Source organism: Drosophila eugracilis, unplaced genomic scaffold (genome assembly GCF_018153835.1).
Source record: "Drosophila eugracilis isolate 14026-0451.02 unplaced genomic scaffold, ASM1815383v1 contig_445, whole genome shotgun sequence".
Lineage (NCBI taxonomy): Eukaryota > Metazoa > Arthropoda > Insecta > Diptera > Drosophilidae > Drosophila > Drosophila eugracilis.
In genome coordinates, this window is record NW_024573311.1 from 1,299,602 (window position 1) to 1,326,321 (window position 26,720).

Below are 26,720 nucleotides of genomic sequence, written 5' to 3' on the forward strand. Positions count from 1 at the left end.
ATAATTTATTTGCCGAAGAAAACAATGATAAAACTTTTTAACACTATTCGTACAGATGGAAATTAAGATTTCACAACTTATCCTAATGCTATGGTACTTAATGTATCTATCGGCTATGAGTAATCCTCCGGTGTCCGGAACTATTAAGTACTATTCATTGGGTGGCCGGTGGGGCCAGTGCTGTCGTTGCCGCCGAATGGTGCAAGTGGTGGTGATGGTGATGGTGGTACGTCAGCGTGGGCGGTGGCGGTGGAGGAGGTGGGTGGCCAGGTGGGGGTGCCACTGCCGGAACACTGGATCCTCCGGCTGACGTAAAGCCACCCGCTGCAACCATTTGTTGTTCGTAGCTGGAGTAGTGATCGTAGTAGCTCCCGTATCCGGTGTCCAAGCTGTTTCCACTCGCAACATTTCCCGGCGCCGTGGTGGTTCCAGTATCGAAGTAGCTAACTCCATTATAACTACTGCCACTCTCGTAGTAATGATGCCCAGCGGATTGATTACCCCCGAATTGCTGGTGCGTCGACTGGTGGTGCTGTGGATGGTGGTGCTGCTGCTGCATCTCGTACTCCGTCTTGGGACTATAGTAGTAGTCATAGTTATCCTCCACATACGGCTGAGTTTCCACGGTGGCATTGTACTTGATGGTGGGCGGCACACCCGCCCCAGGTTCACCTTTGCAGGTGATTTCCTCCTGACCACCACAAAAGTGCTTGACCTGCGAGTAGTTGATGAACTCCGGTTCCGGTGTAGCCAGTTGTGGACTGGAATCGTAAGTTAGGCCCTGACACTGGGTATGTCCATGTACGGAAGCACCCATGGTGTATGCATTCCCACTGGATGATTGCTGGTATGCGGCCAGTTCCGAAATGCTGCAAGTGTAGGGCAAACTGGGTGATTTACTTGGTGCCGCTGTTGCCGCCGCCGGAGTTGCATGGTAGATGGGATAGTTGTAGGTAATGTGCTGGTGGTTGACCGTAAAAACATTTGCGGCGGTCTCACAGGGCGCCGAAGACTCAGATCCACTCAGAGGCCAGGAGTTGGTTCCATAATTCGATGACTGCGACAATTGGTGACTCCTCGCTGTGGTCGTGTCCTCCAGGTAGCTGCAGGTGCAGTGGCTGTAAGTTGTGCACTTGCCACAGGCTGATGAGAAGGCAAATTGTTATAGGAATTTAACAAAAGTAATATTAAATCAAAAAAATCGTATAGTTATTCTGAGGATGATAATTAAGCTTACCATTGTACTGGTATATATCCAAAGCGGAGTGTCCCAAAGGATTGCTGGCAGCAGGACGCTTCAGGACCTTGCTTATCAAACTATGTTGTTGCTGCTGTTAAAAAATAAATTAAAGATAAAATTTCCAAAAGCCAAACTCTCTATTTAAACTCACCTTAACCTGCTTAACCAAGCCTGCAATGACCGACTTCTTTCCGACTGATCCATTGGCAGACTTTCCTCCCAGCGTCACCCTGCCAAAAGCCCTCTTGGAAACACTGGAGTTCTTCGGATCCGGTCGCAAGTGATCGTGCACTCCCTTGGCCTGAAAGAAGATGGCATTGCCGGAATGCCGCCAAAAGTGGGTGACCGGATAGCCACAGTGTCCGCGACACGGTTTGATTTCCAGTCTTCCGCCACGACAACTCTTGTTCGGACAAGCTTTGCCCTCCTGCTTTCGCCGGGCTTTGTCGCAAATGGCCGGACGAAGGTTAATCTTCGATCCATTGGGAAGTGTACAATGCTGGGAGCAGACCAGGACTCCCAGGCAGCTCTTCTTGAGGATATTAACATTGTGATTGTTCGTATTTCGCATGGCCCAGCCGGATATATGCTTTTTGGCCTCCTCGTTGTGCAGCGAGTAGATGTGCCTGACATGACCATCGCTCCACTCATTGAACTCGTCAAACTCCTGATCCGGAACATGTGGCACAATGGCATCATTGATATCCCATTCCCGTTTGCCCTTGCCCGGTGCCGCTGCCGGCATGGTCATGGAGCCAGCTGTTTGCTGTTGACCAGGACTTGGATTCGGACCCTGACTCTGCAACTGAAGGAATTGGGACTGCTGAGAATGTTCGGGCTGCTGTGTGAGTAGTTGCTGCGTCTTGAAGGTGTAGCCATTTCTGTGAAAGATTAGGTATATACTTAATGTGAGTTCAAAATTGAATTCTTGTTTTTATAGTTAAATATTAGTAATGAAATAGGAAAGGGAAATGGCTTGCATGATAAAACAAGGAAAAAGCTTTACATTTATACAAACATTTTTCTAATTTTTAAGTTCGCTGCTTGTATGTATTACCTACAAGACCTCCGCAATCCACGAATTTATTTAGGAAAAACGCTCTGAGTCACAGTTTGATTCCCAATAGCAAGACTTTTATATTACCACATTTAACCTCAAGTAAAAACTTTAAGTGATCCATTTAAATGTGACTTAATCGCTCAAGCCTAAGCATCGTTTAAGGAATTGAAATCCTATCTTAATGGCGCCCTAAACTGTTTCGTAGGGGTCCAGATCAGCTAACGCCAATCAAATGAAACGTTTGTGAGGTTTATGAGCGCCATGAAACGCTTAGGTCTTTAGGCCCAGTTTAAAGGGCTGGTACCGTTAGCCCCAAAATCTACTCCGGGAAGTAATTCAAGCTGGTCAGCATCGTAATTCGAGCGCCAGGTCAAGAGGCGGAGGGAAAGCAAATCAAGTGAGTCAGCTTGGTATTGCTAGACTCGATGGCCCTTTAGTCGAGATCAGTCAAGATCAGTCGATATTCTCGATGTGTGGGAGTTATTAGAGGCTCGCTCTGCAATTAGCAATAAATTTGTTTGGAACATCGATCGTTCGGTCGGTCGGTCAGTCGGTTGGTCCCCTGAGCGTTTTTATGTCTACTTGGAAGTCAGCAGGTTGCACGCTCTCTAACACCAAATACCTGTGCGAGGCCCGGCCTGGGACCTCTTGGTGGTCTCTGGGTTCCCCCGTGATTGAACCTGTTCGTGGTTAGTGGCTCGCTTTGTTTTGGGTTCGTAAATTGACTGCTCGACACTTCGGGGCGCTCGTTAGTCGCGCTTATCTGATGCTGATAGCGTCTCACTTCGTTCCCGATCTGTATTCTATTTTGTGGGTTTTGGGCCCTAGGGCTCATAATAAGTTTGTCACCTAGAAAATATGTCTCTATAAATCGAAGGGACTGGGGGGTATCATCATCAGCTCTTTGACCCTTTCACTTGAGTGCCGCTCCGCCTACGTCTGTGTGTGGTCCGCCAAGTCACAGATCCCCAGATCCGAAATTCAAAATCCGAGGCACACCCCGCGGCTCTTTGGAGCGGTCTGGAGTCGGAGTGCCATTAACTAAGCTGTGGCCCATGCTCAGCGTGATAATAAAGCGTTTGAAATCATTTACATTTTTCCTAACCTCCCCCGCTGCCTATTTAACGTTTGATTTGTGGCCCATTCTTCATCTGAGATTGATCTGAGGTGTTTCTAAGCTCAACACTTACGCAGATGCTGGGCTTTAACGCGTGTCAACAAAGATTCAATGGGCTTAGATTAGGAGTAATTATTGCTGTGATGTTTCTGAGTCATTATATGGATGTAAGATAAGGACAAACAAGGCATCTAAAAACTGTATCAGAATATTTAATATAACTGAAAGATCTAATAAAAGTAATCTATTAAGCTAATTTTATGATGTTTAGGGTATGTTTGCTCTTGAAGAATAATGATTTTAACAAACTTAAAACATATAAGGGAATAACTAGTTTGTCAAACTTAAAATAAATAAATAAATAAATAAATAAATAAATTGGCAAATAAAAATGGAAAAGAGTGGAAAATGAACTCCTACTATAAGTAATATAAAAGCAAAAGCAAATCCTTGCGGTTTATTTTTACTATATATATTTAGTGCTTTCAATGGGAAAACTTCACTTTATGGCACACATTTTTAAATAAATCTACAAATTAGTACCTTTACTAAGCATTTATAACTGTTTTAGATAGAAAGCTACTGTAAAGGAACCTTTCTCCAACTTACATAACAACCATATTCCAAATGAAACAGCTTCTTTAATCCAGATAATAGTCGGTGTAAAAAGTATAACCAATAAACATTCAACTGAACACTTAAATGAGTTTTCTGAGTTTTGAAAGCTCTTCAAACTTGCCACACTTGAGCATTGTAATCCAATTAAGGCGGCACTTGCAACAACTGGTCACTTGTATTCCGCGGATAGCCGTCGCTAGTTGAAGTTTCTCGGATTGGATACGATTGGATTGAATTGCGCACGCGACTAGAGACAACCGTGAGAATGACGACCTTTTCGCTGGGCAACGAAAACAACCTGCAGGGCGGGATGTGCGAGCGTATCTGGCGGATTCGAAAAACAAAAGAGCAGCGGCAGCAGCACAGCAGCACAAGCAGCAGCAGCAACAGCAGACAAAAACAAACTTCGGCGAGCGAGTGGTGCCAAGTTTTGTCAACAAAGGAATGGTATTATGGCTATAGCCATAGCCAGCTATGTCTCTGGATGTGTATGGCTCCACCTACAAAAACCAACAAAATGCCAAAAAGAGGCGGGGAAGCGGGAGATAGCGGGGCACAGGCGTTGTAGCGACGAGCCACCCGCATAATTTGCCAAAAACTCCACGCAAGCACGAAGAGGAGCCGTCGCAGCTGGCAGAATGGTAAAACGTATCCGTCAGATACATTGCCTTCCAGGCACTCACTCACTTCCAGTCGTCGTCGCTCCTCAACTCCGATTGGTCGGATAAACACACACACACTCGCGCCATTCATTCCATCGCATCAGCGGGTTTTCTCTCTTCCGAGAGTTTTTCCAGTTCCTCGGGGATGGAGGAATTTTCTTGTGGTGGGGGTACTACATACTCGATAAGCATCACAGAAATTTAATTACTTATTATGCCCCTTATCAGTGTCCATTGTTCTGTTTAATTCTGTTTAAGGATTTGACAACAAGAAAAAAAACAACAAATGGAAACCTTTGGGAGAGTTTATCGTTGGGAATGTTAGCCAGATTAGTGGAATGATTAATGGACTGGGTAATATACGATATAACAATGTACATAACACATTCCGATAGCCGAAATGATGGCTTTTTGTTTTGGGAATACTAAAAATACGAAAAAGCTTTATTTGAAAAAATAATTGTAAAAGAAAAAATTTGAACACTGAAGGTTTCTCTTCTTTCAAAAGTCAATAAATAAAATCTCGTTTTGATGTAGAAAAATAATGATACTGCAATTGGAGATAAAAAGCCTAATATTATTTAAAATTGTATAAATATTTACATTTTTATATATCACCCCTTTCCAGCACCGTCTCTCTTTTGGTCATTGACTTAAAAGTAACGTTTATTAGAAGCCACAACATGAGAATACACAAGTGGCAGCAATATCAGGGCCAGATCAGCCAGAGGGTGAACTTCTTTCGGGGCAGGGACGGGGGCACTTCTGGGCCTAATGTTAGCTGCGTCTTTTGTTTTCACCTGATCAGCCCGCATCGCCATTTGGGCCAAAGTTACAGGGCATAGAAAAATAAAATACAATTTATGCGTCCACTTGGTAGCACACACACAATTAACAGACATGGCCAAGAAGAGCAATTCAAGAAGGGGAGGGGAGAAGAAATGGAGGAGCAAATAGGCGTTAAAGTGAAAATTGAAAATGCCGTTGACAGGAAATGTACAGAAAATGGTAACAAAAGTGGCAGCGCGACCAGTGGCAACTGTTGCTGCCGCTGTCTCTGCTCAGCGACTGTGACCCGTAATTAAAAAGAAAAACAGGGGCAGGAGTTGGTAGATGGGGCTCGGACTCCGACTCCGAGTGGATATACGGGATTGGGCCTGGAGACGCGTAACTACGCGGTACTAAGCGAACGACCTGGAAATGGCTGCTGTCGCTGCTGCTGCTGCTGCTGCTGTTGTCGCTTTAACGCTCCACAGCAAATGATACGGGTGACAAATACATTTAACATATATGTTTGTTTCTGCCTTACAACCATAAAGTGGTAGAAATTTTCACTATTTTACAACTACCTAAACAGTTTACCCAACTAACCATCTCGATCCGGCATTATCGTTCAGGCAGCTGCCTTTGGGGTTTTCTCAATTAATTGCCTAACATTATTTTATAAGCATTCGTAGTTTAATGTAGGTACACACACCCGGTGTGGTCCCACCTCAAAGTTATAGATCCAGAGTCACGCTGGGATCGAGCTGATCTCTAATGAGCGCGTGCTCTGAGAGCGCCAAGCTCCAGCTGTTCCAAGAAGGGCCTGTCATTGGGGTCTCTCGGTGCGGGGTCTTATAGTGTTTTCCTCAAAAAAAATATTCCATAATTTGGTTTTTGGCGCATCAAATTAATCATCGATCTGTTAAAATAAATACAAACTGGTGTACATTGTAATGGATTTCCAACTCGAGATTATGACCTAAAAATATTAATAATTAATTTGGTAAAATGCACTAAGAGAAATGTTATTGTCAAGAAAGTTTATAGCAATTAAAGAGTATTTTCTTTTAATTTTAAAATGTAAGCCTTAACCAGAAAAGCTATAGTCACGACTGCAATCAAAGCTTACCCTAATTAAGAAAAATCTCGCAGACAACCTTTGATATTGATGACCCCTATGGCGACTGGCGCATAGATACTTGATTGTTGACATATTCCCACAAATTGTTTCTTCGACTGTAGCTTAATCTCGGACCACAGTGAAGTGTGACTTTTGTGGCACCCAGCAAAGACAAAGACCGAAGGCAATTTTTCCATTTACGCAATTAATTGGCCGTCACGCTGGGAGGTCCGCTAATAGACCAAGTCAAAGACATAGACCCTAGAGCAAAGCTCATCGCACAACTTCGTTGGATTAACGATTTTGCCTATTGACTGATTGCTATCCCGCTCACATCACCCACAAAAATATCCCAGCAACAACAATAATGCGAACAAGAGGAATTGATTTTTAGTTAAGGTTTTTTTTTTTGAGAAATTTTTAACAAATGTTTTGGGAAGCCCTCGACGTGTTAGGCCAATGCTAATGGGCCATCTTGGAGTCGTGGTCTTATAAATGAAGTCGATTAGAACCCAATTACATGGGTTGAATGCTTCGATAGCCGCAGGACAGGACAGCTTCCCAGGGCGAATTACTTTTGATCGTAAAATTATGACTCATAAATTTAATTTTATGACTTCTTTCGCCTAACAGAAAATCAAGAGAAAAAACCATATGAAAAAAGAAGATATCAAAAGTACCGAGAATCGAGTACCGAATATACTGCCAATGTAAGGCAGGTAAGGTGCCAAAATTACGCTGATTGAGAACTGTAATTTTCGCACCGGAGGTGCTTAAAGACCCTGCCATTTCCTCATCACTTAAATTACCCCAAATCGCATCGCTGCCGGAGTTTCGCTGTCCTACACTTTAATCAGCTAAATGGACTGTTGAAAATTCGGCACATTCGCGGCATAATCAACCCCGCGGAGTTGGCTCCCGACATCGTCATCCTCCCTCCAAGTTATTGTTTGCATAATGAGCTTGGGGCGGGATCCCATTCCGGGCCTAATGCGCTCTGCTCATGAGCAGCTTGATTGGGGGACGGTCACTGCTGTTTCAGTGGTATGTGTCAAGGAACTCGACCCTCATAATGGGATCTGAAGATGGAATTGATGGATACACACGTTTGAGGTGCCTTGCATTTGCAGTTAGATGCCTCAGGCACTTAATGTTGCATTCTGAAAGAGTATTCTTTAACAGGAAGATACCAAGCGCCATCTCAAAAGGTTGGATATATATTCCTTTGAAGAGTATAAAAACTTATTAAGATAATTTAAGAAATAAACTTATCTTTTTAAGAATGTTATCTCAATCTGAGAAAGACCGTATTCTTGTCCTGGCCAAACTCTTTATCTAAAGCGCATTAATTAAAAGCCAATGCTTCTGTGTCCCAGATACGGCGATAAGATAAAGGCCCAACTAACTGGGTGGTGACGAGAGCCAAGCCAGCTTAACTGGATTATTGATTTGGTCTTCGATTTCGATTTCGTTAAGTGAACCAGAACCTAGCATCTGCAGATGGCCTACAATTGCGAACTGACCAACATCCCGCATGTGGCACAAATCAAGTCATCCTATGGGATCCCCGATCCCAGACCAGACGACAGCGGCACGCACGACTTGACCTGCCTCAAGAGCAGCTGGATGAAATCAAAGATCGAGGATTGAGGGAAACGGGGAGTTTGAAGACGCCAAGAAGTGAATGGTCAACATAACCGTTTAAGTTAATTACGATTATGATTAAGATTATGATTATGGCAACGAGCTTGAACCTGAGCTTGAGCCTAACTTATCAGGCCATCAAGGGGGGATTATAGAAATGAAAAGTGCTGCGTTCAGTAAGCGGAATCAGAATATTGATATTCAATTAGTGTAACTGGATAACAGGTGGTACGCCCAGAACGAACCAAAGTAAATAATAATAACAACAATTAATTTAGTTTCGGAAATTATGGGCGTGTGTGGATGCAGGGCACGTAGACGGGTTGGCGATGGCACGGGTTAGCCTGGACCAACTCCACAATACACTTTTCAAGCAGACCACGAAGAGGAAGTGGCTAAGACTGCGGCAAGCCGCCAGTCCAACAGCTGCACTTCTTCTGGCCCAGAGTTATGCTGGTCCTTTGCTCCTTTATTACATCTTTCTCCCCCTTCTTCTTCGTCGTCGTTGTCGTCGTCGTCTTCGGCTGCTTCAGTTGCTCCGACTAGACGACACTTGGAGATTTAAATGCCTTATGGGCAAAGAGTCTTCAGCACGTGCTCAGCATTCAGATTCAGCGCAAGCCTTGAAAGGTGCAAAACTAGAATATACACGAGAAATGAGAAACTCCCACGATCATTTGGGCATCATAGCCAGCCCACTCGAGATTGATGTATTGATTCATTCCTCCCCTGGATGATCGATCATCCTAGCCTCCTAACGGCTGGGATTCCAAGTCTAAACAAAGCCAATGACAATTGCCTTTGACAGTTTTTACCGTTTCCCTCGATTGCTGTTTATGTCTCGCCGATTATTTCTGCTGTGCCTCTTTTTGCATATGCGGATTCCGGGCCAGGGAATTCAGAGAAGTGATTGATATCAGTCAGTCAGTTAGGCAGTTCATCAGGCGGGGCAGCTGTTTTGGCAGGCAGTGCTGCCTAATGGATATTTAAATTGCATTGTCTACAGATATTGTTCTGTGAGTGTAAACATAAAGGTAAGAAAAGAGGGAAAAAAATATACTTTTAGCGAATTAGTAAATTTCTGTTTCTTTTTTCGCCGAATAGAAACTTCAACTAAATCGCCAGATTTCCCTTAACATCTACTTTGTCCTATTGTCCAAACTATAACTAATATGCCATACGAAGTACTCTGTTCTTTTTCCATTCCCGCATAAACTGTTACACCTTTGTCGCGTGCCTGCCGGGTGAGCTTCATCGGGAATCATAAAGACCACCTAAACAAATCCCACTAATTAACAACAGAATCGCGGGCGTATTATCGCATTCAAATTAGCAAAGGACACACACCAAGCCAAATAATAAAACCCGAAATGCATAGCGAAATATTTGGCAATTTTTATACGGAATTTATAGGCCTAAAAAGCCGTAGGTAAACAACCAAAACAACAAAACAATGACGGGGACAGCAGCCACCACGATTTTGTGGGCCATAAATAACTCGAATCATTTGGCCCAGAACGACCTCGTCAGCAGGACACTCAAAATCGAAAAAAAAAGTGCAACTGCAACCATGGCAAACGTTTCATTAGTCAAAGTACATTTACCGGGGAGGGGAGGTGAGGGTTGGCCCGTTGAATAGTACCAGAATTCGATGCTAATTTCGGGCTAATAAATTATACCTTTTGACAGTCATGCAGTATGGTTTTTGGATATTCGCTTGCCAATTTCTCTTATCTTTCTAACATTCCTCACTGATTGCTATCGATGTTTTCCATATTGATTGCTATCAGTGTTTTCCTGGGATTCCATATTCAAGCCCACACACAAGTCACTAGGCTAAATGTCTAGTAATTAAATCAGTGTGGAAATTAAGAGTCTAACATTTTTATAAGGAAAATCCCACAAAATCACAACGGGTCATCTTAAGGAACTCCTTGGTTGTAATGCTCGGCAGGAGATCTATGGCCCGAGGGCAATTGCACACTTCACACCTCCAATGCCACATCTCACACACTCTGCCTCAAGAATCTGAAGACGCTGGTCCAGAGCCATAGCCAGACACATCCTGTGGCGCATGGCAAGACATCATCGTCGATGTTTGGTGTCATTAGCGTCAGGCAGTCGGAGGCGTCTGCCTTGGCAGCCACCTGCCGGGCCCGTGCCTCGGATGACGTTACAATTACCTAGTAATGCGAGGCACGATGACGACGACCACAGAATTACAAAACAACACCCAAGGAGCCGAGAAGATGTCACCTCTACGTGAGCAGAACCAAAGAAGTTTCTCTTCAGCTGCAAGCTGGTTGTGCCATCAATTTTCAGTTACCATCTTCTTGGTTTTGAGTTGTGGTCTTTGGGAGTTTTTAGCCCCTGCACTCAAGGCAGATATTTGCTTAAATATAAATGAGTTACAAGCTTAGAATCTATATTATAAAACTTTTATAACTATCCAATATACTGGAAACATTTAGAAATACACCCGATCAGAACCCTTAAATTTATAATGCCTATCACAAGGAGCTCTCGAGATCCCCCTTAATCATAATGTGATGGTTTCCCTCAAAAGTAGTTGGTTCCCATTGAACATCAGAGCATATATATTGGATTAGTTCATCAGAGAGTGGAAAACAAAGCATTTTCACACTGCCCAGGGCGAAAACCCTTGGCCAGAAGCAGCTACCAGATCCCTTTCTTCCAAGAGACCAATATAAATCCAATTAGCACGCCTTTGTCTGATCTTAGCACACACACCACCGACAAAAAGGGAAGATGAAGAATGGAAGGAAGGAAGGAAACGAATCGAAAGGAAGACCAGGACAATGGTAGTCCTAACACACTTCATCAGTTCGGGGCCTCGAGGATATCTTCAGGGTTTTCTGTCTTCTGCCGAGGGTTGTGTTTCCTCGCCAAAGTTTATGACTTGCGCACCTTTTGTGCTCACCATTAAACGCCATTAGCGGGCATTTAAGGATCGCTTTTCAGCTCTAATTTTTTTTTTTGGGAAAGGTCGCCGAGGTTAAACTGGGGTTAGGAGGGTGTTCCGGCGCACACCTAATCTAATAAGCCGCAAGCACGCAAACAAGTTCACGTGGGAAAATTGGAGCGGGCCAAGAGCCGCTCCAGAAGAGATAAGCGTGGGCCGTCGGGATAATACTGTGCGATGGGTGTGTGTGGGAAGTGGTCGGCGGCGGTGTGGGTTATTTATGGATTGCCGCTAACTACGAACCGAAGTTGCAATTGGATATGGGAAGAGATCGCGATCGCGTCCGCGATCCCGCGGAGGGAACAACGCCCAATGTCAGTGTCCCAGTAGAATCGCATCAATTTCTGCACTTTATGTGACATAATCCCAGCCAGAACGGCGGCTATAAAAGCCGAGATCTGATGGTCCAGCATCCACAGTATCGCGTGGAACCTGGCAGAATGTGGCGTCTCTGCGGATTCGTTCTGCTTGCTTGTGGTCTTATTTTTGGCCAAACCAGTGTGGAGGATCTCAGCAAGGCTGCACCGGATGAGGATGACCCAATTGGGAGTAATAAAGAGCTCTCGGACCTGGTCATCACCACAGCTCTGGGCAAGATCCGCGGTACCATTCTGCCCTCCCAATCAGGTCGCAATTTCTACGCCTTTCGTGGAATTCCATACGCTAAACCACCGGTGGATCGCCTTCGTTTCCAGCCCCCTGAACCTGTGGAGCAATGGTTTGATATTCTAGACGCCACCTTTGATGGTCCCAAGTGCCCTCAACTGGGTCTTATTAGTGGCGATGTGAGCGAGGATTGCCTACGTGTTAATATATACACTAAGGAGCTGCCCAGCGAGTCACAGCCGAATATACGAAGACCCGTGATCGTCTTCATTCACCCAGGAGGTTTCTACTCATTATCCGGTCAGAGTAAGAATTTCGCGGGTCCTCAGTACTTCATGGATCGTCGATTGGTCCTGGTTACGTTCAATTACCGTCTGGGATCACTGGGTTTCCTGGCAACAGGCAGCAAGGAAGCTCCTGGGAATATGGGACTTAAAGATCAGGTGCAGCTCCTTCGATGGGTCAAGCTGCACATCTCTCGATTCGGAGGAGATCCGTCTTCCATTACTCTTTTGGGTTATGGCGCTGGTGCAATGGCTGTAACCCTGCATATGGTTTCCCCCATGTCAAGGGGTCTCTTTCATAAAGCCATCGTGATGAGTGGAGCAGTCACGGGTCAGTGGGCATTGCCGGACCACCAAATGGATGTGGCCACCAAGCAGGCAACGCTGCTCCACTGTCATACGGAGAATGTCACCGAAATGGTTGATTGCCTAAGGGGGGTAAGCTTTTTAAGAATTTAACTTAACTATATTTTTATGACGTGTAACTCATAGAAACATTACCTGGAATATGCAAACACCTTGCCAAAAATGTTTGAGTTTGACAGGAACAATCCTTTGATTCTCTGGAAACCTGTTATTGAGCCGGACTTTGGACAGGAACGGTTTCTGGTTGAGGATCCTATTAAAAGCTATCAAAACGATGATTTCATGAAGGTGCCTATCATAACGGGAATGACCAAGGATGAGTTTGTGGGACCAGCCCTTGTGTAAGTTACTCCAAAAAAACTGTTTTACTTTCTATATTACAAATATTATCTTTAGCCATCCTTCAAAGTCCCTCTCAGTTGAGCGCCCTCAACGAGAACTTCGAGTCTTTGGCTCCTGTATTCTTTATGTACAACTCAAGCGATCCACGGGTGTCCAATATTACCCAAGAACTAAGGAATCACTACTTCCAGCAGCAGCCCATTGAAGCCAATCGTTCCCTGGAGGCCTTGTCCAATCTTTACTCAGATGCTTTGACTGGTTTTGGCATTCATCGTTTTGTCCATTTGGCTGCCAGATCAACGAAGGTTTACTACTATCGATTTTCGTATCCGGGTTCAAGGAGTCACATTTATTATCCAGAAGATGCACCCTATGGGGTTGTTCACCATGACGATCTGATGTATCTGTTTGTGGAACCCTCCATCAGTCGCATGTTCACTGAAGATGATGACGAATTCCGTATGGTGGATATTATGGTCAGAATGTTCTCGGCCTTTGCTTATAAGGGGTATGTGTTAAATGATAGAAAATTATTTAATTTTAAACTGAAAAATATTTCTTTTAGCGATCCCAATAAACCCACTGACTTGGCTCTGAGGGACATCCGCTGGCGTCCTTTTAGCTTCAAGAAGAGATACTACCTAGATATTGGCAAACACCTAACTCTTCAGGAGAACCTCAATGCCGAACGCTATGAGATCTGGAAAAGACTCTTTCCCCTCAACTGGCGTCGCCAGACAAAAGAGGTTTAAGGGGTAGTGTTTAGCTTACAACTGTACTTTTCTTAAATACAGGCCACTAGGCATATTTATTTAAATTGTTTTTACTTTGTTTTATGGCTGATGTTCAGTTGCCAAGTGACAAGCCAATTGGCATATTTTCAACTCTCCAATTTGATGAGCCTCCCCCTAGAAAGTTGTTTTGGGTCTTCGTGTCATCGCTGTGTGGGTGCATATATTATACGACAGTCGGCACCCGATAACAGCTCTACGTGTCGTGCATTATGGGTTGTCGTTGATCGCGTGCTATGCTTAGGCACTGAGAGAAATATATTTTTAGTATTATTATAAAATATTAAATAATATACATATTTATAAGGTTTTCACAACTTCTTATAGAAATCGATAAAAATAAGTATATTTAAATAAAAACTTTTAATAAATGAAAAAAATTAAGAAATTATGTAAGATTTTTCCTTACCGACCCTTACCTTATTAATTTTTGCATGCTTTCTATATGTTGCGCCAAGCAGCCAAAGCAAAGACGGATGACCAGCAGCGGGTTTATCAGCAGTTTCTATTTTGTTTTGATTATGTCAGTTTCGCATGCGCTTTACCGTTACTTTGTAGCGCATGCGCTTCAGGGAGCTTTTGTAGAACTGCTGTAGCTAGAAGTTTGGTTGTTAAGCTGTACCTCTGCATTCGGCGTGGTTTTGTTGCTGAGCTAATTGTGTTTTGATTTGAACTCGTAATAAAAATTTGGAAATTGAACTGGCCCCGATTTATTTATTTTAAAGCACCTAAAAACTCTTAGTTGCTAAACACTATAATTATTAAGATTTCCAGTTAAGAATTTATTTTTATCCCAAAACATTTCTTCAAGTGCAGACCACCTCCGCAGTAGCCTCAATTTTTGCCACCGCACATCTGTGATGTTGATGCCTCATCCACTTTGCCGTTAGTGGGTCGCTCACAAATGTATTTTCATTTTTATTGCTCTTATCGGAGTTTGGTTACGCTCCAGAGCATGACAATGTCAAAAGCGGAGTCGTCCAATTCGAGTGGCTCGTGTCCTGCCCTCCGCTCATTAGCATAGCATAAGAACACATGACGCTTCATATCCAACCACCCATCAATCTACCATTTCATCCTTCCAATTGGCAATTGAAAAGTCCATCATGAGTCACGCCACAACTACGCAAGCAAAGGTCCTGCGGGGGTGCCACCCCACCAGTTGGAAAACTTTAATATATTAATTTATGCAAATTGCAATGCAACTGAATGTGGTATATCCCTGGCCATAGATCAATGCATGTCGGGGTTGCTCATTTTGATCGTTTCCACTTTAGTTTTAATTGTTTCGCTTGTCAGCGGAGCCAAAAAAAAGGAAAGATCAGCAATCGAGATCAGCAATGAGAGCATATGCTATGTCTGTCTGTCCATAATTTGTTAGATGCAAAAAAAGAAGAGGAAAATAGAGGCAAAAAAAGAGGTGAAAAGTTTTGAGGGAGAGTGGGAGTGGGATTCTGATCGAATGTGGCATTCCAATTTCCAGCGAAATATTTGGACAAGGGGCCAAGCGTCGCAGAAGATTTCGATTTCCGCGAACTGCCAAAGCGCAAATAAAGTTGTGAAAGCGCTGCATTGGCAATCCGAAGGCCCCCAGGGTCCAAATCATATCAGATTGAAGGCAGGCCCAGTCGGCCAAGTCCCGAGGTGTCTGCGTTTCCTGCTGCGAGTGCTGCCTCCTCGAGAGAAGGCATGGGCTGGCCTGGTGTTGGCGGCCAGGTTTTATTGACTGATGGAAATCGCTCAAAGAGCAGTTGAGTTTTCGCTGCGCTTGCTTGTGCCCACAAAATGTAATTAGATTGCGAGAAGAGGAGACTCCCATGGAACCGCAAAGCTAACACTAGTGCTGTGGTTTTTCCTCTCAGATCCCAAGAAAATACCCAAGACGCGTGCTTGGAACTCCTGCTGTCAACATCAGTGCCCAGGAATCTCGCCGAGCTGCGGCCAAAAGGCAATGAAGTTGTCTGGCAATTGACGCGCCCGATAAGCCCGAGACACAGTTCGAAACGGCGCGAAAAGGCCAAAACAAAGGCGATTCAGTCGGAAAGCTTCAGCGTTGTCCTTTCTTACATAGAAAAATTTGCACAAACATCACAAAACTCATAAATAACAACAACAACGACAGCAGCAGCAGCTGAAGTTGCAACAGCAACAGCAACTACAACTATTGCATCCAGAAAGTGTCCACCTATGTGCGACTCCTTGGCCCTCGACTCTTTAACCAGCGATGGATAATGTGGCTTGCACTCCACAATTTATGAGTCACTTGGCAGCCTGTGCTTGGACCCAAAGCTATGCCAGGCATTTATTGGGTTAAGTTCAGCAGATGGAGGCATTGACATATTTCCAACTGCCAGTGGGTGTGGGAAATCGAATGGGAAGTGGATTAAGATTATTTGGAAGATTCAAAGTGTTTTTCGATTAGATTACTTAGTTTTTCCTTAACTTATTACTTAATTTTTAAGTGCATTTTAATTAAACTCATACAAAGGCCTCTTTATAAGACCTCTTACGGCTCCATCTAGTGTTTTAGTTTAATAAAAAGTTAAAATCTTAATTATAAAGTTAATAGAGTAAAACATATAGTTGAACTTCTAATAACTACTTTGGCATGTGCACAAAACCTATTCCCTAAAATCACCCACAGGTAGGTAATTACCACCAGGAGCCTCTGACTTTACCTCTCTGATAAGAAAACTCGTGGCATGTGCCGTGTGCTGGCATTATCCGAGTTTATGGTGCATGGCAGTAGCGAACCAACACCACCTTCAGCTACTTTCCCCGAGTTATTAGCATAGGGCAAAAAGGAAAAGAAGAAGAGTGAAAAGCATTTAACAGACAATTGCGTGCGGTGTGTGGGCGATCCATCAGTCGCTGATGAAAATATGCTGATAGGCTGGCGAGAAAGCCATTAGCAGCTACTCGTAGAGGGAGGGAGAGAGGGAGGGGATATATTGGAATATCCTGCGTGAGTTTTTAATAACCGTCATGATCCTGCGGCGCCGCTTATTGGAAACCATTTGAAGTGGCGGTTTAGAAAAGTCGCGTGCCGATCGCAAGCTGTGTCTGCCCATGCTGAGGGCTAGTACCGATGATCTGTCAGTCAGTGAGTCAGTCTCCCCCATCAGCATCTCTCCTCCGGATGTCAAATATCTGCAAGTCGCGTTGTTGGTTGTCTGTTGTCATCGCGGCAGCATAGCAGCATCGCAGCATCGCAGCATCGGGTTTCAATAATAGTTTTGTGCAGCTTTCGACTTGCGATGATGGATCGTGTTGCACGGTGTCTCGCTTATTGACTAACTGACAGAGGGGTGGATTGCCTAATGGGAATCCCCCGAACTGAAGTACCTTTCATGGCGGGATCTGAAGTTTTTATGAGCCTTTGAAGCCCTTGCATTCCTCAGCCCTCGAGTTATTTGTTTTATTCTTCATCTCTACTCTACGCTTTTCCTGAAAATTCTCCGATAAACTTTAATGAGCATGTCAGAAAATCTACTGGTTGGAAGAACCAACAAATCGATGACAAATTGTGTTCTATCTATGTGAAAGTTGCAGCTCTGATTGATGTTCGTAGAATCCAAGTTGACTGTCAACGGTTTAGTGGATCGTTTAACTAATTGCTCAATAACATACCTGCCATGATCAGTCAATGGTGCCCCATTAGAACAAGTGCATCAAGATGCGCTGGAGGCCACATAGAGCACTATTATAACCATTTCCCAGACTCCAAGCTCTGACGCCGGACTATTAATCACACAAAATTGTGGCATAAAATACAATTTCATTAATTGTGGCCAAAACATACTCGCAGAAGGAAAACCACACCCGCATGCCACTCGAGAGAGTTTCCCACGAGTTCGGTACCAGTTACTTCACCTCCAGCTCTATCCATTCTCGGATACAGTTGCTCTGTTTCCTCCGAAGCCCTGACCCTTGACTGGCGCTATATTTATAGGTATTTAGTCCACACCCCCAGGTGGCTACCGAGGTGCAGCATTAGCCAGTGCGATCACGTAGCTTTTTGTTTTCTTTAGCAAAAGGTGGAAGACAAGGTGAAAAAGAGTTGAACATCCCATCACCTCGGTTGCAATTCACGTGAAGACAGCTGCCACAGAAGCAGAGTTGGCAAGAGCTGTAGGATGCAGCCGCATTCCGTGCCCTCATATTGTAGTTTAGTGTCAACGTCAACCACGTAATCAACTTATAGGAACCCATTGCCAGGGCAAATAGTATGTACTCTACACTGCGAAAAAAAAGTGGTTAATAAATTAGTTATTTTATTAAGTTTATGCAGTTTTTTAATAGTCCAGCATCCTTCCTTACTGTTCATAGAATTTGAACTTTTTTACCAACTTTTACAAGTCGAATCCAACATAAAGTTAGTAAGTTTTTTTGCCAGTGCACCCTCTAGCAACATCCCTTTTATGGGCAGCACAAAAAAAAAAATTGCAACAATCCGCAGAGGCAACCCCCCGAGCTCAGGACCATGTCCTCCGAGCTATCTTCCTTCACGAGCAGGAATGGGGGAGAGTTACGGAGGGTGTTCTGGGCTCGCTAATGTTTGGTTTCATTAGTCCTAAGCGACAAATCAAACAGTTTGTGGCAGTTTGTTTGCTGTATTTTTTCCGGCATCCATCCGTTGTTTACACTCATTAGTTGGTCCTTCTGGCATTCTGAGTCCTGAATTTAGAAGCCTGGAATCTGGGAAAGCGTCGCACCCCTTGTGACAACTAGCATACGTTTTGGAGGGCGCACTGATTTCGGCTGTCGGTTGTTGAGGGTGCCACTCGGATGTTGTTTCGTTTTCATTATTTAAAGCACATTAATAATCACATCTGACAACAGCAGCAGCTAGAGTAGGATTAGTGGCAGGGGCATGAGCAGGAGGAGTGACAGGAGTCGCGTATCGGAAAACTGCAAACAAATATTTGCAAAGGAGGAAAATGAAGAGGGGAAAAATGGCACTTAACGCGCTTGTAATGATTGCGACTATTTGGTTGGTGTTTGCGCTTTTTATGGCCTTCGAATTGGGTGCAAAAGATGGCAATCTCAATGGAAAAGTGGGTGTTACAGTCGATTGATTTGTGGTGAGTTATGAGTGGTATTCCATAGCGTAGTAGTGGGGAAATTATTTGACTTTGATTATCATAAATCTCTGAACCAATGCGAGGGTGGTCCTCCTTTCTGTTCTTAAACATTTCTATTAGGCACAAAGACCCAAAATGAAAAAAAAAAAAAAAAACATGCATAATTATGATTGCTGCGCTCCTTTTAGCCGACGTGTTTTTGTCGCCGGGTCTTCAAACAAAAGCGACAACGATATATCGGGAGAGCTAACAACAAAAGACACTCAGCCAGCGACCACACACAAGCCAGCTTGTGGAACTTGGAGTAGCCTGAGATAGACAGCGAGACAATGGGGCACTTTTTGTGTGTGGCTGGATGGCTCGATGGCTGCCTGGCTGGCTGGCTCATATGTGAGCCATGTATTTTGCTTATCGAATAATCAAGTTGTGCATCAACTCGAACCCCAAATCCTGAAAACTAAAAAGCGGAGAAAGGGGAAGACAATTAATTTTAAGGTCGTTTGATGTGAACACTTTCACCCAAAACAAACAGATACGAGTGTCCTTTTCCCAGTCGCTTTGATGTCGGTCAGCAGAGCCTGGCAAGTGCGGGAATTAAGCAATCATTAATCACGGCGATTTGGTTTTGTAAAAAATATTTAATTAACCAAAAGAGAGAAGTATCTGTCAGATTGAAAGATCGAATAGGCGCCAGCAGCCAGGTATGAGGTAAATTAATGGAGTTGTTGGGAAAGTAAGTGAAAACTGATTTCCCAGGATAAATTCCTTTTGTGATCAAAGCTCTGTCCGAGCAGATCCTTCCACGAATACCAATCAATTGGTCTGCTCTGCTTCGATTGAAAACAACTCCACGAAAACCAACCAAAAAGTATACTTGAAAAGGGCAAAAAATGCGTGTTGTCCAATAACAAAGTGGCCTGAGTCTTCCCAGAAATTACGCATAACAAAGCGCTGTTCTGGCCAAAGTCTCCCTGTATCCCGATGGAATCGAATCCTTCCTCACTTCTCTACCGGCACTCTCTCTCTCTCTCTCAATTTGTATTGTCATTAGCGATTATGGGCCTGGAATCGGTCGTAGGGGGCGTAATCCGATATGTTGACAGAACGCATAAACGAAGGGAACGAGCATTTTAGACAGACAGGACCTCGGACCAGGACCAGACAGAACCGCTGACAAGCCTATAAAACATTCGATCCTTGGCGCTACTTCAAAATGTTTACTCCTTTTGTGAGCTCAATAAAAACGTAATCAAACCCACAAAGCGAGGTGGTTGAGGGGGATGATCATGATGATGATGCGTCACAAAAAGAGCATGGATCGGGATCGGACCAGGTTTTCCATCGAAAAACCATGGCGCAGGCGTAGCGAAAGTGAAATCGAGACGCATCCACAATCGAATCGGCAGCTGGAACACCTTGGCATCATACATGACCCATACCCTCACCTTTGAGTTCATCATCGAGGCTGCGTATGTTTTGTTAGAGACCCACAAAGGACCAACAAAGTCAAAAGGGGCACGCGCTGAATTCTCGATTTTAAGCCTAGACAGGAGACATTGTGACTGATCGGGGTCGGATCCTCAATCCTCAATCCTCAGTTCTCAGACGATCTGTGTGTGTGTTGTCTAGACAAGCCGCAGACACACAAGTTTAATAGACTTATTGTAATTGAGTCACAAAAGCCACTCAATATCCATTTTCCCAACTCTTTTTCATCGTTTTCCAGCTGCCACTTGGAAAAGGTGTTGTTACCCTTTAGTGATCAATCTCGATTTGAAGATCGCAATTCGATGTGTTAATATTGAAGTAAATTTAATTAAAATTTGCAAATGTTTTGCCCATTTTCATTGTCATTCCTGTCATGTCGCCATATGCCCAGGTCATGTCTGGGGACTTTGTCAAGTTGACTTGCCCACCTTTTTGTGGGATTTGTATGTCCCACAAGGGAATAAGGCACAATGCGTATACTTAGTCAAAATGTTTGCCTTTGCCCCTCATATTTTCTATGGTAGAGGACAAGTTAACAAGTTAATTTTCCATATTTTCTTTGGTCCAACTTTACAGCAGAGTCATGCCATGTCCTTGTGTGTGTCCTTTGTGGTTGGCAGAGGGTTAAACTTGGGACTTGACCCCAATGAATATGCGTGTTAATGAGTGAGAAGATTTTCTGTGTTTTAAAAAAACTTCTCTCTTGCTTGCTTGCAACTTTAAAGTCGCCTGAAAATAATTATAAACTCCCCAATAGGGAAGGGTAGGTAAGTCTATCATCTCCCATTCAACCCCACAGAAGAGGGCGGGTGAGGCGATAATCCTTTTGTATCCCATCGCATTGTTTGGCATTTTCACGCAAGAGCAAATCGTAAATGTCAATAGCAGCGCATCAGTGTAATGGGATAAGACCTCGGATTTTAACGCAGGGGGAGACTGAAATCAGAGCAGAGCAGTTTTGTTTTTACACATGTTAACCTGACAATTACAACAGTTCAAAGCTCAAAAAGGTCAGAGTTCCAAACAAGTTCCGCCCCCCCAAAAAAAAAAAAACAGTGCTAAGCCGAAAACATTTAAAGACAAATTAATGTGTATTTAAGCTGCCCCAATCCGCTCTAGGCCAAAAGACTAATTGCCCTTAAGGAGAGCTGAGCTCAAAGTGGAAACAGGGAAAATCTCACGCCTTTGTTGATTAATTAATCAAAGTAAATAGTTGCAATGCTCCAGCGAAGAGCGAGCCAAGTTAGGCGAACAAACGTCGAAGGTCATTAGCGTAATCTAAACGGCCTATTGATAAGCTTTTTCCACACCTAATTGCTACATTAATTTTCCGCTGAGCCGGGAGGCCACACCAGTGGCGACGGCGATGGCAAAGCTAAGTTTCCAGGGAGCGCCTCCGCTCCGGGCGGGCGTGGGAAACAGTTCATCCCAGACGGCATATCGATCGGTAAAGCCGGGAGAACCCACCTGGGTCACCACCCCGTTGTAGAGCATCTTCAAGTCCGATGAGTTGCATGGCGGCCAGATATCGGTGGTGTTTAGGGGTGTCCTGAAAGGAAGTTTCATTGTAAACCATTAAAAAACCATATGTTTCTCAATTTACTTTTAAGGCTTTTAATTTAATTTCTAAATAATAAACCTCTTTAAGTTACTTACCCCGTTTTGGCAAAGTGTGTAAACCAGCTGGTTAAACGCTCCACCATGAAAATATCCAAATGATCTTCTGCCATCATAGTGCCATACCAAAGACCTGGCATTACATATTGCAGATCATCAGCATGTCCCACTCCCAGAGCTTTATTTTCCTCGTTCACAGGAGCTGAGATACTACGATCACCCACGTAGTCCGTGCGCATATAATAAACGGGAGTAAAGTGTCTGGCCAGTTGGACAAGACGATGGACTCCATGGCCTATGATTCCATCAGAGAAGATTCTTCCAAATTCTTCTACGTTTTCTGAACTGATTTCAGATATGTTTCCCAGGTAAAAATCCTTGAGGCACTGACCAATGACTGTATTTTGGCTGTACAGAAACAACTCCGGAGCGTAATCCACAAAGTTCAAGCCAAGATCATGAAGTAAATGCTCGTTTCCCAAATGAACTTTAAGAAGAAAGTTATTAGTTAAGAGATATGTGAAACATTGATCCCCTCACCTCACCATTAGCGGTGTAGTCCAATTCGTTGGCCGTAAAACTAATCAGCAAAGGGACCTTGTTGAAGTTTCCCTTCTCAATTAGTTCCGTAGGATGCCCTGGTAGAAAATTTCCATCGATCTCGTAGTTCCATTTCATGTTAACAAACTGATAAGTTTCCCATGCCTTGCAGACTTCCACAATGCGTGCCCAGGTCTCATTTCGAAGGCACTCCACCACATCGTTGGGATTATACATGGGACAACCCAATTCACGAGCTAGTTTACGTGTCCAGAAAAGGTTATCTATGTGAAAGTGATTGGTGGCCGAGCCGCTCATGAGGATGGCCCGATGGAAGAGACCTGTGGAAAGAGGCGAGGCCAAGTGTAGACTTACTGCCATTGATCCAGCACTCATTCCCAATATAGTCACCAACTCTGGATCACCACCAAAGTGAGATATGTGCTCCCTGATCCATTCCAGAGCCATCACTTGATCTAAGAAACCAAAGTTTCCCTTCGTCTCGCTGCTATTTGTGCTGAGAAATCCCAGAGCTCCAAGGCGATAGTTGAAGGCCACAAAAACCACATCGTAATCCAGCAAGTATTGCGGACCAGCCTCGTAGACACTATGCCCACTTCCCAGGACATTGGCTCCTCCATGTATGTAAACGATTACTGGTAGTAGATTACTGGCATCGAAGTTCTTTGTAAAAACATTTAGTTTAAGGCAATCTTCGCTCATAAACAAAGTTATTCCTGGTTGCGGGCAAACTAGGGAATCGGACGTGGCCTTTAGCACTTCATCACCCCAGCTAGTTTCAGGAAGGGGATTAGCAAACCTCAGCTGACCAACTGGAGGCTGTGCATATCGTATACCTCTAAAGGCGTAGATTGTCTTTCCCTTGAAGCTCTGCATTGTTCCTCCTTGAATTTTGCCCAAGGAGAGCTGTACCACAGGATCATCGCCAATGAAGGTAACACTTCTGCTAAAACCTATTGAAATTAGAAGAAGAAGCCAAACCAACTGGGGTGGACAACACATTTTTGCTTATCTAAAATTAAAGAACTAAAATAATAATCAAATAGTATTCTATAATCCCATTTGCTATTACCAAAAGAAATTTCTCTGTGGGAATAGTTTGGAATCTTCGTGGTTCTCAGAGTTTTCGCAATAATTTTATTAGATTTCCCCTTTTCGGTGGTGCGCACCCGCATGTTACGAGTATTTCAGCGAAGCCGTGGTGACTGCAGGTTTCGCACGGTTTCTATTTTTTCGGGCGGGACTATCTCAAAAACCACTTAGAGATAGCTTGATCGATTAGTTTAGTCAAGATTAACCTTCGTGTTGGTCGGAGTTTGTATAAAAATATCAAAACCTAAACAAGATTAGGCCATTCTCTCTCAGTCTGGTAACAGTAACTGATGATGACCTTGTACTTTAATTACTGAACTCCAATTCAATTGAAAGTTATTGCTTCATTGAAAGATTTCGAGTTCTGTTCTGGATTTGAGTTTGAGTTTGAGTTCCAGTTTGGCAACCGTTAGACACATCACCCTGATTTGCACCACCAATGGGTTTGTGGGTCGTGGATCGGATCCTACGCCCGCAGTTTTTTTCGAGTTTCGAGTTTAGTTTTTCTCATGGCTGGCACTGAGATTTAAATTGATTTCCTTATTAATGCACATCCCTCTTGTAATATTCAATTAAAACTACCCACGATATAACAGTTCCCTTGATTGACACAAGCCGAGTGGTAATTACTCGAACTCTCTGGGAGAGAACGAATTTCTCCTTTTCAGCCAGATTGAAAACTGAATATGGTGGCGGCAAAGGAAACTCCCAACACAATGACCTTTTTGAAATAAATTCCCTTAATTGTGATGGCTTTTAATTGCGAGAGGAAGTAGATGATCTTCAAATCCAAGCAACAATGAATACATATTAATATTCCCTCACAGATCACATCTCTCATTGCCGCAAGCCAATGGAGAAAAAAAATAACAATTTTCACACATCGCCGAGTAATGAATCTCGAAAATGAAACAATTTGCTCTCCCCAAAAATGGTTTTGCGACAATCTGCTGCCAGTTTCTGAGGAGCCAAGCTCAATATTCCGGACACTTGAGTGCGCATGTGCACACCGCAGCACCACGGGAGAAGGATCAGAGGCCAGAGGAAACCACCCTGCCCATCATCCAAGCTCGATCTGGACGTAGCCACTTGAGTTGTTGCAAATATATGAGTGGCCTCTTGACAGACATCATTGTCGTCGTCGTGGAAGCTCAAACTGTGCCACTCGAGGGCCACTCTTTGTGTACCCTTTGTGGCAGGCTGTTCCAGCTTCCTGTGGCTTGATGACGTCCCTTGGTAGCTAAGACATGCAAAAATTTCTCACGCATCGCTAGCAGATGTTGTTGTTGTGATGGTAATTGGGATTAACTATCAAGTAAGTAACTCCAGATCGGAATTATCTAGTTCCAATTCTGGAGCAGCCTCCAGTAGAGGTTCTTACCAATAACAGAAAGGTATTATTTGGTAAGAAACTAGAAATTTTACCACTAATTTTAAGTAGAAGTCAGTTAAGATCTCAGTGGAACAATCGTAAGACCGGAATATATTTATTACAACATTTTCGCAATAACCTTTCCAGCTACTTAGCTGAGGTCACGCCCTTGGAGGTCTTGAGTCGCACCCCCCAAAAGAAAGGAAATTAAAAGATCGATTTCATTAAATCTAAAATTTGCAACATATTCTTGCAGCTGCCCCGGAGACCACTAGAAAAACCAGCCATGCTCAGCCATGCAAATTCGCAGATATTTCAATAACTGGCTGGGCTATTAGATGACAACTGAATGGAAACAGTCGCAACTCTCAAGTGACCAACATGCAGGCCTCCTTGTGGGTTTCTTCGTTCCATTCCTAGGAGAACGAACACAAGAAATGCCACGCCTCTTGCTGAGACCAAACCAAACCAAATCCCATTCACAATCCGCAGAACAAAGCCAAAAGGAAATCCAAGGGAAAGCAACAATTGCCGCACACGATAAACCACTTGAGTAATCAATCAAACCGATAGGGAAAACTGAGAGACGTCGACGTCTTGTAATGAATATTTAAAGATGGAAATTATCGCAATCCGACAAAGACGACAAGGGGGCAGGACAAAGGGGGAGAGCGGTCTCCGGCATTTTGCATAACTGATAGCGAAACAATAGACCGATATCCGTATATGCTTTGCGTATACTCTCGAGCACAAGCATACGAGCATAATGCGATAATTTGAGCACAAAAGTGCCGGCCAAGGGTTCAGTTTTGGCATTAACATCTTGCTGCCTCTAATCTTCCGCCATACCGAGTACAGCATGAACATATTATTTATTCTGTAATCAATACGGGGGAAAAACGGAAAAGTTCTGAGAGATCGACGGACTCGCTCAAGTGAGCAAATGTCCTGAATGTGAAACAAATAACAAAAAAGCCCTGAAGGACTCGCAGGATCTAGAGTATGTTACTTCAAGGGTTGCTCTCGCTCTTTAAGCCTTTGTGGTATTGTAATGAGACTGACGTCTTATTTAACCCAGACAAGGGTTAAGAAACTAGCTCTTTCCTCTTGGGAAAGGGGTCTTGGTTTTTAACCTTCCCTACAAATTTTATTCACACCATTGCTCAGCGATTGTTTGGTAAATAGGCTCTAATTTCTAATTGTTGAAGTGATCCAATCAGGGTTTTTATACTATTCAATTAGAATATATTCATAAATAACTTAAAAGTAGTAATAAATATGGTAATTTATTAGATTTAACTTAAAATTTTGTTATCATGCATCAATAGGATATATCTGTTAGTCGTAGATAACATTATCAGGGTATTGGCAAACTTTCTTCAGTATTTTCTGACATAGATAGTTAAATATTTTTAAAGTATTTTTATGTTAATGTTTACCAATTCTAAGAAATACTATAACAATATACATTTACTTCATTTTCTGTTAATATTTCTTTCCTTTAACAAAAACCTCTTACACCAAAATATAAACAAGTTTTTTATAGCCTGAACAAGCCAATAAAACTGGCAACTCCTAAGCTAAGAACTCCTTCTACTACTGCAATTTAAGAGGCTTTACAATAGGAATTGATGTGCCAAAGGCCTAGGGCAAACCTTCAATTAGGGAGAGTCAGTGGCAGTGGCAGTGGCTCTACCCCCAATTTCAATAAACAAAACTTAAAAAGGGCTAAAGTGAACCCTAAAAACGAAAGTTTCCTCTGAACATGAGATCGTAATATTTGCCACTTAATTGAGATTAATTGAAGTTCTGGCTCCCAAAATGAATAAACAACTTTGCAGCCATTTTGTTTATGACTGCGTTTTATGTGCACACAGAACGAAAATATTATTAATAATTACAAGAGCC

The 26,720-nt window shown here is 43.4% G+C and overlaps 3 protein-coding genes across 4 annotated transcripts; 1 reads left to right on the forward strand and 2 right to left on the reverse strand.

Annotated features, from left to right (window-relative positions):
• Positions 1-154: 154 nt before the first annotated feature.
• LOC108110464 (transcription factor glial cells missing 2) lies at positions 155-4,479 on the reverse strand. The gene is made up of 4 exons (XM_017219532.2): positions 4,027-4,479; positions 1,392-2,121; positions 1,238-1,328; positions 155-1,143 (listed from the first exon to the last, which is right to left on the reverse strand). Exons 1-4 carry the CDS (start codon positions 4,035-4,037, stop codon positions 155-157), a joined length of 1,821 nt encoding a protein of 606 aa, XP_017075021.1. The 5' UTR covers positions 4,038-4,479.
• Positions 4,480-11,641: 7,162 nt separating this feature from the next.
• Positions 11,642-13,587, forward strand: LOC108110508 (juvenile hormone esterase). Of its 2 annotated transcripts, XM_041819036.1 has the most exons (4): positions 11,642-12,537; positions 12,592-12,799; positions 12,856-13,315; positions 13,373-13,587. In XM_041819036.1, the coding sequence occupies exons 1-4, from the start codon at positions 11,650-11,652 to the stop codon at positions 13,557-13,559; spliced, it is 1,743 nt and encodes a 580-aa protein (XP_041674970.1). In that variant the 5' UTR covers positions 11,642-11,649; the 3' UTR covers positions 13,560-13,587. The 2 variants fall into 2 exon arrangements, with proteins under 2 accessions (XP_041674970.1, XP_017075077.2); XM_017219588.2 differs by lacking the exon at positions 13,373-13,587 and having other exon boundaries at positions 12,592-12,806; positions 12,862-13,108.
• Positions 13,588-21,487: 7,900 nt separating this feature from the next.
• On the reverse strand, positions 21,488-23,448 carry LOC108110564 (esterase E4). Its single transcript, XM_041819040.1, has 3 exons — positions 22,333-23,448; positions 21,827-22,274; positions 21,488-21,719 (listed from the first exon to the last, which is right to left on the reverse strand). The coding sequence occupies exons 1-3, from the start codon at positions 23,348-23,350 to the stop codon at positions 21,488-21,490; spliced, it is 1,698 nt and encodes a 565-aa protein (XP_041674974.1). The 5' UTR covers positions 23,351-23,448.
• Between the last annotated feature and the right edge of the window lie 3,272 nt (positions 23,449-26,720).

Bases quoted from the DNA above. Each gene is read 5' to 3' on its own strand.
- LOC108110464 (XM_017219532.2), bottom strand. The intron at 1,329-1,391 runs GTGAGTTTAAAT...TTTTAACAGCAG, and splicing joins GCTTGGTTAAGCAGGTTAAG to CAACAACATAGTTTGATAAG. The intron at 1,144-1,237 runs GTAAGCTTAATT...CCTTCTCATCAG, and splicing joins GGATATATACCAGTACAATG to CCTGTGGCAAGTGCACAACT.
- LOC108110508 (XM_041819036.1), top strand. From the start codon at position 11,650: ATGTGGCGTCTCTGCGGATTCGTTCTGCTTGCTTGTGGTCTTATTTTT. The intron at 12,538-12,591 runs GTAAGCTTTTTA...TGTAACTCATAG, and splicing joins TGGTTGATTGCCTAAGGGGG to AAACATTACCTGGAATATGC. The intron at 12,800-12,855 runs CCCTTGTGTAAG...TACAAATATTAT, and splicing joins GGATGAGTTTGTGGGACCAG to CTTTAGCCATCCTTCAAAGT.
- LOC108110564 (XM_041819040.1), bottom strand. From the start codon at position 23,350: ATGTGTTGTCCACCCCAGTTGGTTTGGCTTCTTCTTCTAATTTCAATA. The intron at 22,275-22,332 runs GTGAGGTGAGGG...TTCTTCTTAAAG, and splicing joins ATTGGACTACACCGCTAATG to TTCATTTGGGAAACGAGCAT. The intron at 21,720-21,826 runs GTAAGTAACTTA...ACTTCCTTTCAG, and splicing joins ACACACTTTGCCAAAACGGG to GACACCCCTAAACACCACCG.